The 13,403-nt window shown below is 43.1% G+C and overlaps 1 protein-coding gene across 1 annotated transcript; it reads right to left on the bottom strand.

Annotated features, from left to right (window-relative positions):
- Positions 1-1,368: 1,368 nt before the first annotated feature.
- Positions 1,369-12,421, bottom strand: sik1 (salt-inducible kinase 1; the record flags this gene model as incomplete). The annotated part of the gene is made up of 13 exons (XM_080456557.1): positions 1,369-4,324; positions 4,501-4,690; positions 4,879-5,136; positions 5,372-5,600; positions 5,786-5,893; positions 6,021-6,170; positions 6,698-6,918; positions 7,029-7,152; positions 7,277-7,401; positions 8,066-8,227; positions 8,479-8,542; positions 11,983-12,099; positions 12,269-12,421. 13 exons carry the CDS (start codon positions 12,419-12,421, stop codon positions 3,793-3,795), a joined length of 2,433 nt encoding a protein of 810 aa, XP_080312683.1. The 3' UTR covers positions 1,369-3,792.
- Positions 12,422-13,403: the final 982 nt, after the last annotated feature.

The following is a 13,403-nucleotide window of genomic DNA, read 5'->3' as shown; positions in this document are numbered from 1 at the left end:
CCTGTAACTGCAAACTGTTCCTGTTCGCTGATGACCCGGCACTCCTGATCTCGGGTGAGGACAAGTTGCAAGTTGAGGAAGCTCTCAGCTCCGAACTTTCCAAAATCCGTACCTGGCTTACCGATAACAAACTGTCACTACACCTTGGGAAAACTGAATCCATTCTCTTTGGGACCAAACATTCCCTCAGTAAGATGAAGGTTAATGACTTCAAGGTCAAAGTCGATGACACAATCATCTCTAGCAAAGAAGAGATTACCTATTTGGGATGTATTCTTGACAAATACCTCACAGGAGAAAGCATGGCAACAAAGGTGGTCAAAAGAGTAAACCAGAGAACCAGATTTATGGGCAGAGTTTCCTCTTTTGTCAACCCTCAGGCCCTCAGGACCCTCTCAGGGGCCCTGATTCAGCCCCTTTTTGACTATGCTTGCTCCTCTTGGTACTCCAACACCTCAGTGTCACTGAAGACTAAGCTTCAAACCTCCCAAAACAAACTGATTCGACTACTTCTCGGACTGGGGCCCATGACCCACCTCTCTCCCACTCACTTTGCCAGCCTAGGCTGGCTCAGGGTGGAAGACAGGGTTAAACAACTAAAAATGGGACTGGTCTTCAAAATTGTTAATGCAGATTTGCCCGAAATGCCCTCTATACCCGCTTATCTGTCAAAATACCTCCAAAAAGTTAGTGACACCCACAGTCACGAAACTAGAGGGAGCGTAAACAACAATCTGGTACCACCCACCCATAAAACAAACATGGGCAAATTCTCCTTCTACAGCACGGCCACCAAGGTATGGAATAGCCTAACCCCATCCCTCAAAAAATGCAGTTCGTTGGGCTCATTCAAAACAGCCCTAAAAACTCATCTTTCTGGAGGCCATAAGAGGAGGTAGTACCAGTTTCCCTGTAGAAAGATGACCCCCCTCCCCTTTTTTTTATATATATATTTTTTATTTTATTTTTCATGATGCTTTTTTTGTACATAGTGGTATTTTTTCTCTGTTTTTTATGTTGATTTGAACTGTTTGGTTGCTACTATATATGTCTATGAAATTAATTCAAGGACCCCAACGGAAACAAGTCCGCAAGGACTTTTTTGGTCAGACCTTTTAGACAAAAGTATTGTAACTGTGTTGTTTTACATTCTTTTGCCTAATAAAAATTTTAATCAAAAATCAATCAAAACATGTATTATCATAAATCCAAAAAGGTGTTTCATTTCACAGGAGACTTATTGTATTTACTTTATTAAAAGAATACAGGTATATCTATACTGTATATAAAGTTTGATGTGAAGTCAAAAGTGATCAAAAGTCCCTAACTTTTGTTTTGTTTGAAATAATCACAGCAAAACACGCAAAGTTTAGGAAGTGAACTTTATTTAAATAAATAGCCACATAAATACAGTCTTACTTAAACTAACATTTTCTCCATCTCGTTCTCACTTACACAAACACACACGTATACGAACGCACACACGCGTGTGTGTATACACACACACACACACACACACACACACACACACACACACACACACACACTCATGCAGTCAAGTAACAAATCAGGAAACATGTAATACTTCTTATTATCCAAAATGTATCAAAAAGGTCATCTTACACATTTGCATCAAGAGTCAGTGTTTCAATTATTGTGATGTTTTCTCAACCCATGGAAAAATAACATTTCAGAAATATGAAATATTTATAAAGTGCAATGCTTGCTTAGCTTTATAGAGCAAGTTAGAATGTAAATTAATGTATCAAAAGGGGTATTTTAAATGAATGGCCTGTAATGAAGCCATTATTTTTTGTTTCGTTTTTTTCTTTCAAATGTGCTGATCAGGGATAGAATATCTCTGCTCATAGGATTTTGTTCAGAAAAAAGGCACACATGTTGGTGGTGAGTGCAATCAACCAAAATGTTGACTAAACATGTCAACACTGCTTGTTTCAGAGATAAAACTATTCAAATTTTATTTTTTTTAATTGGGCCTCAGAAAACACTTCCTTCACAAGTTTTTGATACTTTTGAGCAATTTCACAGATATGGTAAAACTAACCAAGCTAGCAATGTTACACAGCTACTATGGCTGACACAGCTAACTGCACAGACGCCTAAATAAACCTGGCAGGTAACATCCATTTATTTCTAGCTATCTCAACCACTTATGGATGGTTCAAGGAAAACAGATTTCCAGCAAAAAAAGATATTGCTACGTGTTATTTTTCTGTTGTTTTTCACTTTCTTACAAATGTACAAAAATGAATACCACAATGGTCCTGAAACCCAACAACTAGCGATATTACAACATAAACAGACTTCGCATTTGGTGGCAGAGGAAGCTTTCTCATAGCAAAATGCTAAGGAGATAACATGATAGTGCTAGGAAACCAGCATGCTACATTGAGCCACAGCATTCAAAGTGAAAAATCAGTAGTGTGTTTCTGGCAAATAACACCTATCTCAAAATGTTTGCTCTTTGGTATAACCCAAATTCTGCCTTTCGACAAAAGAACTGCAAACTTGCTGAGGAACAGCCTAATGAAATGCCTTGAGCCTTTCTTTGTAATTTTCTGCAGTATCACATTATCGTGTCTGATAACTAGTGCCCATAGACAGAGCTTGCTTAATGAGGTCCTATAATAATAATATTAAAAAATGACAAGAAAAAATAAATAAAAACAAAAAACTCCACAATGTATTCATGCACATCTGTTGCCCTATGTAGATTCTCTACCTTCTCTTTCCATATGAATATTGCACCATTCCCACAGTCTTTGTTCTGTCCACATGAAAGGTGAAAAAAAGAGAGGAAATAGCTATTTTATTTAGCTCTGTTATTTCATCTAATGTAGCCTACTGTCTTGTGATTGACAGCAAGCTTTCTGTGTATTATTTCTTTCCCTAAAGTTTGATGACAATGATGTTTTCAAACTTAAATACGTTTCAAACATGGTTATCTTATCTGAGGAGGTAGCAATAAAACCAAGGTTTTGAAAAGCACAACGAATGTGCCTAATGAGGAAACCACATTTGATGTTTTGTGTCAGCAAGCTGACTGATGTACCTATTGTTCTTTAGTCACTCAGCTTGACAGTATTTTTATTCTACTTTGGCTGACGAAGATGTATTGTAGCAGTTGTTTAGTTTTTTGTTTTTAGCAGCATAAGCTAACTATTATCGTACATGACAAAATCACAGTTTCAGTCACAAATGTACCCCTCAAGTAAAAGCTTGGAAGCTTAGGGCTGCTTAAAATGCAACACCTTAGAAAAAAAAGAAAGAAAAAAAGAGCTTTGGTCTTCTCTCCATTTAAATGAAAAATTAAATAAAACAAAAAATAAAAGAGAGTCAGTCTTCATATGAAAAAGTGAAATGTGAGACATAAGTTTATCTGGTCACCTAAATTCAGTTCTCTTGTTATTCAAGTGAGTTTATAATTTCTGCTTGGTCTGTCAGTCCTGTCAAAGGACTTACTGTAGCAGATTCTCTCCAGAGTCCGGGTTGAGGCCCAGGCCATTATTGCTTCTCTGGAAGTTTGATTAGGATTCAAAGCTTTCTCCAGAGATTGGTTATTGCTTGGTCTTCAGCTTAAGTAATAACACACACGCACGCAAACACGCACGCACACATGTATTCTGTGTTACTAATTAAAAGTGTAGATCTGTCACTTGCAGCTGTTTTGCTTTTAAACGTCAAACTGCTGTCTTTCAAGTGACCTGTCCTCAGGGAATCTTCCAGTGAGGGAACATTCATTTTGATCTCATCATCTGGGATGCATTGTACTTATTTCACCATTACACAGCTGCTCAGCTGCTGCATCTCAGAATCTGGGCTGGAGGTGGACCCCAGGCTCCAGGTCCCTGGTCTGGACATGAAGGGACTCTGGGCAACAGCCTGGGGCTGGTGTTGGATGTTCGTATAAGGGTGTAGGTGGGGTTGCCGGCTGATGTGCAGACGCGCCTCAAGAAGGTGCCTCAAGAAGGTGGCCTCCCCTGTGGCGGAGGCCACCGGGGAGAGCGAAGAGAAGCAGGATGAGGAGGAGGATGATGAGCAGGAGGAAGATGATGCATTGATGAGTTGCTGCCAGGAGCCATGGTGTAGTCCTATCGGGGCTTGGCAAGGAGGCAGGGCAGGCTGAGGCTCTTTTTGGAGGAGGGAAGAGCTGGGGGCATCGAATAGCAAGGCAGGCGTCAAGACAGCCGAGGAAGGTGGGGATGGAGACTGCTGCTGAGCCAAGAAGAGCAGGGGATTCTGTGCGGGTGCAGTCTGAGGGGCTTGGCTCTGAGGCTGGGCCTGGTGCTGGATCTGCAGCATCCTGGTGAAGCAGAGAATCAACGTTTAGTGTCAGTGCATGGTGTCATGTGTCTTAAGTCTTATACTAGGGCTGCAACTATCGATTATCTTCTTAGTGATTATTCTATCCATTACCTTTTCGATTATTAAGATATATGTATATTTTTTCACACATTAACAAATCAACTGCCGTCTCACCTCTGCTGGTGTAGCACTTCCTCTAGCATGCTCCGGTGTTCAGAAAGAGCCGGACCCAACGACCCACGGCTGCCACGGTTACAGGAGGGAGGAGGGGCTACCTGCCTCGTCAGACCCTTGATCTTGTTCAACCCCAGGAGGCCTTTTGTGCGTGTGGTCTTCCTCAGCTGCTGACGGAAAGCCTTGAGGCCTGCAGAACAATAGACACATTACTCCTTTGATCTTTCGACGATGACACACTGACACTGTAAAATCCTGTGTATTCACTTAACTCTGAGAGTTATAAATGGATACATGAACACAGAGGATGTTACTGTAGAGTAGGAATAAACATGCAAAAGGTCCAGTTGAAGGTGGAGCAGTTGTGTGGTGCTCTACCTTGCGTTAGGGAGGTGTCAGAGGCTCTGCGGCCTTCCTGGAAGCTGGCAGACGGCAGGCTGCCCTGGGCCTGTGGCAGGAGGTGTGACGAGAGTGCCAGCGGGGCTCCTGCGGGTACCATGGCTCTGGCATCAGCCCCAGAGGTCAGATGCATCGACATGCCGCCCACAGCGGCATGCAAGGCTGATGGGCCAGGACTGGACGAAGACTTGAGGCAGCCGTCTGAAGACGCACCGTCTGAGGGACTGACCACAATGCCTGGAGGCATGAAAAAGAGAAGTTAAGTCACAGAAGCAGCTGTGTAGCTGTGTACTATACACGTGTGTGTGTGTGTGTGTGTGTGTGTGTGTGTGTGTGTGTGTGTGTGTGTGTGTGTGTGTGTGTGTGTGTGTTACACAGAATGTGTGTGTTTGTATATGTGTGCATATGTGTGTGTGTGAGCCAGGCACGTGTATCAAAGTGTCAAAGCAGAGTGTAAGTATGGCATACTCACATGGAGGGTTGCACTGGTGGAAGCGGGCAGACACCTCGGCCAGCGTGTGTCTACGGGAGGTGGTGGTGGGAAGGAGCAAGGGCCCTGAACCATGCGTCGTCCCCTCATCTTCCTCCAGGTCCCTGGGTCGGACCTCTTCGCTGATGCTGGTCTCCAGCAGGCTGTTTGGTGAGATGGAGCGGTTCCACAGCAGCCGGTTCAGACTTGCCTCCACTGGAAACACCACACGCTGGAGACAGGGGGAGGAGCGCTAACGATTAGCGGCTAATAAACAGGAAACAGATGGGAAGGGGGTGCTAACTGTTAGCTACTGGTCTACCTGGACAGACTAGCATAAGGGTGGCGGGTGGAGTCTGCAAGTCTCTGATTCAATTGGACTGAGATAAATGTTGAATCCAAAGATCTCTCTCTCACCTGGAACAGTCCACCTTGGTCACATTCCATCTCTGAGTACACAGGGTTGCTCTTGGCTGGAACTGGAAATGCTGTTGCTCTGAAACTGTCTGTAGACTCCATAATCACCTAGACGCAGAGAAGATAAATATTTTTTAGCATGTTATAACGAAAGCAAAAGCTCCTTGGTACTGCTAGGGTCAAGACTAGGCTAGGCCCAGATTCAGACACGATAAGCCCAGCTAGAAACCCTCACCTCTGGAGTGGTGGAGTCAGAGGTGCTCCTGGGCCTTTGGCTCCAGGTTCCACACTGGCGGCTGAGCTGCTGGGCACGATGCTCTCTGACTCTCTCCAGCAGTAGGTAGTAGATGGCTGAGAAGTGATTGTAGCTACTGCTCTGTAAGGACTGTGTAAGAAGACATGGATTAGGGGATTTGTTGCGGTTGCTTGCCTACCCAGACAAACACTGTGCATTTGTTTTACTTGCTGATAAAAAAAATTCCTCCCTCCCTAATTATAGCTTGCTTTAACTGTCTGTCTATGCATTTGAAAATATGCACAGACAAAAGAACTAAACAAAAAAAATGCAGCTAGTCTTTCTGTCTGAGACTCAAGATTGAGAAATTGAGTCTGATTACATGCTGATGCCACTAATTCTTCCCACAAAATGAGCAGTAAGCCCAGAGGTATTTGGGGTTCCATGTTGGGTTGGACTATGGCGTCAGGAAGATAGCATATCTCTTGATCTGACGCAAGACGTGACTAACTGTCTCACCTCCCCCACTCCCAACCCTCATGCCCTCAACAGACACCTGTCTCCCTGAAACTCAAAATAATTATGATCACTACCAGGGACAGCTGCTAGGCTACACACATTTCATACTACATACACATTCATCATTAAACATAGAATTGTCAATCTTAACAAGTTACCTCTATGGTCCGCTGGCGGTCGATGCCCAGTGTGTTCATGATGCCAAGGACAGGCTCACTGTAGTCCCCCAGGTTGGAGTTGTATTCTGTCAGGGACTGGCTGAGGGTCTGGTGGGGGGCTGTTGGATCCGCCAGCATCCAACGGTGCTGCTTGATCTGGGCCATGCTGATACGCTTGGCTGGGTCCACCACCAGCATCTTACGGATCAGGTTCTCACAGTCTGAGGAGCAGAAACTACGGGTAAGTCTCTGGTTTTTGAGTGCTCTGGTACTTAGGCAGAACTGGTAATTAGCAGTAATTCCAGAGATTTGTTGCCACAGCAACACATACCTTGGGACATGAAAAAGGGAATTCTAAAGCGTCCTTCAGTGACTCTTTGTCTGAGGGCAGGAAGGCTGGGCCCATCAAACGGAAGGGAACCACACACAAGAACATATAGCACCACACCAAGGCTCTGTAAAGAAAAATCAATAAGGATAGTGTCAGCTGTATTCTTATTGATATTAATAAATAAAAAAAATACTTTCAAAACATCAGTGCTTGTTTCTTAACCTAATGCATGCTTTTTTATCACTTACCCAGATGTCCAAATGAGGCCCCTCATACTCCTTTCCCTCGAACACTTCCGGCGCTGCATAGGGTGGGCTGCCACACCATGTAGACAGAGGCTCGCCTGCATTGTAGAAGTTACCAAATCCAAAATCTAAAACACATAGAGGGAGATGGAGAGGGATTTGGCTCGTTAGTTTCTTGGTGTTACGTAAATTAGCACAACCTCTAAGGACCTGTACAGTATATGACCATGCCATCTACTACACAAATGATTAACTATCTTGCATTCATGGGACTCTAATATTCGGGCGGTCAAATTTCTTCATGGTAATGTGTGTGTGTGTGTGTGTGTGTGTGTGTGTGTGTGTGTGTGTGTGTGTGTGTGTGTGTGTGTGTGTGTGTGTGTGTGTGTGTGTGTGTGTGCGTGTGTGTGTGTGTGTGTGCGCGCGTGCGCGTGTGCGTGTGCATTGCTGCGTTTCTTTTGTGCCTGAAAGACGGAATCGTCAGCATATCTGTTAATTCCCCCTTTCAAATATTCATCTTAATAAAAGGGAAGAATTAGTGGCTCTCAATTAGCATGCAGACTATGCCATGATGATCATTTAATTAAAATGATCCCTTGGCTTGAGAATCCCAAAGCTACAAATCCTTTTTCAGGCCAATCAGACATCATAAGGGAGAAATGTCGGAGACTCTCATATCAATGAACACGAATAAGCTCAAATAAAAACAATCAATGAATGAAAGACAAATACCCCCCAAAGCCCCACCTTCACTTTCACCTAGCATTGTCTCATTAGTTTGGAAACACTCACCAGCTAGTTTGATGTTCATGTTGGCGTCCAGCAGCAGGTTTTCAGTTTTGAGGTCACGGTGAACAATGTGATGTCTGTGGCAGTAGTCGACTGCCGTCAGAATCTGCCAGAACTTCTTGCGTGCCTCATCTTCACTCATACGGCCATTAGAGGTCAGATGGTCTGGAGGGTGAGCAGAGTTTTATTTGTAAAAATCTTTTTAAATAACATTAAAAAAATCTAAATTCAGTAGAGCTGCTGCAGTGTTCTGTATCAGACTGGAAGATAAGATATGATAAAAATGGCTTGCTTTAATATTGTGTCCCAAGAGATTAGCACACTACCGGCTCTTTTTTATTGCATGAGAGCCCTCCATCTCTGGTTACCACAAAAACTAAATAAAAATAAATAAATAAATTGCTAGTGGAACTCACCAAACATCTCTCCATTCTTCGCATATTCTGTCACAATGTAAAGCATGTCTTTAGTCTCCATGACCTAAGGGAAACATACAGGAAGGAGGATTTAGTGCAAACTAGGTCATAGGCAGCTGATGATGTTGACAGAAGCGATGAATTTCCAAAGAAAAAAAACAAACAAAGTACTTCAGCAGACCCAGACATAACCACTGGGGATATAGCCTGGCTCCTATATTTCCCTGTTCATACTTCCTCAGTCCCAGTCACCAGCATGTCACAGTTACTGTTGTTTAAGGATGCTTGCGCACGAGCGTACACACACACACACACACACACACACACACACACACACACACACACACACACACACACACACACACACACACACACACACACACACACACACACACACACACACACACACACACACACAGCCAGCCAATATATACAGAATACTGTATATCAATGTACAACCTCATAAACATTTTCAGTAATGTGGACGTGCGTCAGAAATCAGTGTTAAATTTCATACTAAGTCCATATCTTTTTTCATCCTCATCCATGGGTCACTCCTTGTTTATGGAGGGCACCATAAATGGAATCACTCAACACCAGCATACTGTAAGTGGAACGGAAAGACGCAAGTCCCCTTCCCTTCCTGAAACTCCCAGAAAACCCGCCATGTCTCAGGGGAGCCCTCAGGGCTGTGCGTCTGAATACAGGCATTACACAACAAAGCAAATATCTCTTAAATTACAAAGCCTCATCTGCACAAAACCGCCAGTCAATGCGTATTAAATGTCAGACGTTATTTTCCACTGAATGGCAAGGCCTAATTCTTTTCCATTGCGGGACTTTTAGAAACCCAAGGGAGCTTTCAGTGCTTCCGTGCACAGATGCCTCGTCTGGGCAGGGTTTATCTCCGAGATAAGGCACCGCTCTAGGGCTCTGTCACCTTGAGGTGCAGCTGACGTCAGAGCTTTTAAGAAATGGACTCTGGCACATTAAGGACCCACACATCCCCCCGGGCCGGGGGTTGGGGGGGGGGGTCGACTGACGGAAGGAAGGTCAAAGGGAGAAGCTGAAGCAAGGATAGAGGGGGAGAGCAGAGAGACAAAAGAAAACAAAGGCCTGTGATGATTTTCCAGTCGGGGAAGAGGCTGTCATTTTATTTTATTCGCGCAAATCCAATGAGAGTGGGAACTGCAGTTTATCAGTCTTATGTCATACATCGAATGACGTAAGACCAAAATGGCCAATGTGTGAATATGGTCAGCTGGGAGAGGTCTCAGACAGAGTGTCTAGTAGTAGACTTCTAATTCACATGTGACCTCTAGATCACAAGCTTGGCTCGCGCCACCATCTTCTCTCTTTACACGAGGGAGGAGGATTTTTACTTTTACCCAATTTATACTTTATTGTGCAACGATGTAACTTGCTGAAACTAAATTATTTTCAGAATATGAATATTTGTTATTGCCAGAAAGGAATTTGTCTCAGTGAGGTTGGTGCATTATATTGAAGCAACAACATAGGAACATTTTCAGTTATTTACAATTTACCTGCTAGAAACTACGTTATACACACTATACACTGTAGATACACTGCTATAGCAGCACAGGTAAATTAACAAATTATTACATTAATTAAAGAGAAGATCTGTTATTTTCATTGAGCAGCACGGTCGTGCGACAAGGTATAAATTAGAGAGCACAGTCCTGCTGGTTACCACACTTAAAGCATCAAAGCACATCACTAGAGTCACTACTGTTCTCACATTAATGCAACGACGCGGAGAAGGAAACAGATAGATGGAGAGGTGGAAACATGAGGAGGTAGAAATACAAGCTGTACGTGGGGCGAGGCCCAATCACTTTAGATCGCCGTGTGCGTTTAGCTCTAAATAACAGTTCCCTGGCGAGTGGAAAACTGGATCATTGTGAGATCTTTGGAAAGCATGATTGGAAGTGTTGATTAAGTTACTGGGATGCGCTGCCAAGGTTCTGTCCCATCAATAATAATCTATTCAGTGCCTCATCTGGCAGCAGGGCACCATAGAGGAATCTCTGTCTCCGAGCACACGACTGAAGCGACACAGTAAAATCCTCAGTGTTCATTTAAGTCTGAGGGTGTAGAATGGGTCTATTTGGGTCCATTTCTACACTCTCAGAGTTACATTAACAATTCTGCATACCTTTAATTTAGAAGTGATAGTTTGCCCATATACAGTATGTGTAAGGTGGGCATGTGTGTTGGAAAGCAATATTTGAGATTTCAAGGTGAATAATATTATGGTGGACTCCTGAGTCATATACTGTATGTTCAGCAACATTCAGCTGGTTAAAAGTAATCCTCAACTCCAGTAAAACAACACAGAGATGATCAAAGGGCAGAAGACAGTCATATAAAACTCTGTTGTGTTTATGTGTGTGACCTATGTGACTATGTGTGTGTGTGTGTGTGTGTGTGTGTGTGTGTGTGTGTGTGTGTTTACACGTGTTGCATGTTGCACAACGCATGCCGTGGCATATGCAAGCCTGCTAAGGGAAAAAGAGGATTCCTTGTTCTAAGTCTTCAATTTGATTAAGAGCAGCAGGGGTGGCCTCTTCACGTGATTCGCAGACACATTGCACTTGGCTTCCACTGATGCTAATTGGACTTGACATTCAAACCTGTAGAGTCAGACTCGTCTTTAAGCACCACTCTCTCCCTGACTTTCTAGCAACACTGTCACCGATCGCTGCAGTACACAGCAAAATCCTCAGTGTTAATTTACCCATTTGTGACTCTGAGTAAAATTTACCTGGAATATTTGACAGTGTATTATATCACACCAAATACACTGAAATGCACACAGTCAAAATGCACAGGCATTGTTGTTTCTGCGCTCCTTAACACCACCCATCATTCATCTTATTATTCTTGCTCTCTCACACACACTTTGCTGCTTTGTTTGGATGGCATTCGGAGGTCATAATGGATCGCACTAATGCCACTGTGCTGCAAGTTTCACTCAGCGAGTCACTGGATACCATTAAGATGACAAATGTACCTTAATGTGCGTCACAGTATAATGATGCTACCACGCCTGCTACTGTCATACGATACGGCAATGCTCTATAATGCAATAGAAAATATGTTAGCCTTAGCACACTGTACATTTTACTGTACTGCTTTTACATCCTCTGATGCCTTTTAACACTTTTTCTACACTATACACACATGCACCCATTGCTCCTCTGCAGATAGCCTATGTGGCATACCACAGACGCACAGCTGCTCAACTGTCACAGGCAAAGCCACACAGTGTACAGTGTCAGTGAATACACACCACAAATCAAATAACACACACACGGACACACACACGCACGCACGCACGCACGCACGCACGCACGCACGCACGCACGCACGCACGCACGCACGCACGCACGCACGCACACACACACACACACACACACACACACACACACACACACACACACACACACACACACACACACACACGGATGCTGTACACACCTGGTACAGTTTGATGATATGGGGATGGTTCAACAGCTTCATGATCTGCACCTCTCTGTAAAGCTTCTCTAGGTTGGAGGGGTTCAATCTGGTTTTATCAATTATCTTTATGGCCACCTGCAAAACAACAGATCATTAGTTCTTGGGCAACTTCAAGACAGGTCAATAAATGATTAACTGTTTCAAAACATAGCAATGATAACTGCTCTCAAGTGCACCTAGACTAGAGTAACCAAACATACACACAGCAATATTTTCCTGTGGAATTTTCCTGTGGAATGCTGACCTGTGTTTTGGTGACTTTATGCCTGGCCAGTTTGACCACTGCAAAATTTCCTTTCCCTAGAGTGCGGATGATCTCATAGAAGCCGACCTGTAGGGGCCTTCCCAGGGCAGGGTTAGGCTGAGCCCCATGACTGCTCTCTGCCATAATCACCATGGTGCACTTTTATTCCAATGAACAATTTAAGCGTGGTAGCCTACATGTGGAAACAAAGACAATAACACTTCAATAAATATATTACATACTATAATACTGAATTTTTATACAGCATTTATTTGGCACATATGAGCTGTAAAGCAGGGCGGGCTGAAATGCTCAATGGACATAAACAGTTGTAGTCTATAACAACAGCAACAACAACAACAACAACAACAACAATAATTATTATTATTATAAGGATAATTCCTTTCCTTTTAACAGGTCGTTCATGAAAGTCCTTGCGGTCTTGTTTCCAATGAGAACCTGTGAGCAATTAGGGGTTAAGAGTCTTGCTCAGGGACAAATTTCATTTCATCGACACACATGCTGGGATGGCCTGGAATCGAACCTGGGGCAACCAGGGCCTCTGGCTCCCTAGGTGGGCTCACTAACCACTCAGCTATGGCCACCCCTGTAAATAATTATAATTAATAGCAAACGGATATTAACATAGGCCTACAATTTAAAAAACGCAGCCTATATCCTAACTCAAAGGAGGCTAGTTTCTCAATTGACTTTATAGGGGCAGAACCAAATAAAAAATATAAAATGAAGGTTATAGCCTATATGTCAAAAATAAATAGGCCTAATCAAGTTTAGGCTATAGTAGATCATTCTGGACATCAGGCTAATTTAGACGAGACTATAATAGTGTTATAAAGTTAAATTGATTAAGTAACACCATACAGGCTATAAGACAAAAACTTTTCTATAATCTAAATATTATCTATGTAAAAATATAGCTGTTTAAGAGCGAGCCTTACCTTACAGAGCACAAGTAGTACACGACCTCCTCTCACAGTTCAAACATATGCAAACCATTCCAAGACCATTAACAGCACAATAGAAATATATACAAAATCCAGCTCGCCTTTTAAAACAAATCAAATATTGCAATTAGATTATTTAATATTGTTTGTCCAGTGCGCGTGAGCCATAG

The sequence above is a fragment of the Gymnoscopelus braueri genome (genome assembly GCF_963280865.1).
Source record: "Gymnoscopelus braueri genome assembly, chromosome: 18".
NCBI lineage: Eukaryota > Metazoa > Chordata > Actinopteri > Myctophiformes > Myctophidae > Gymnoscopelus > Gymnoscopelus braueri.
Note: the sequence above shows the minus strand (reverse complement) of the source record. Positions and strands in the feature narration are given on the sequence as shown.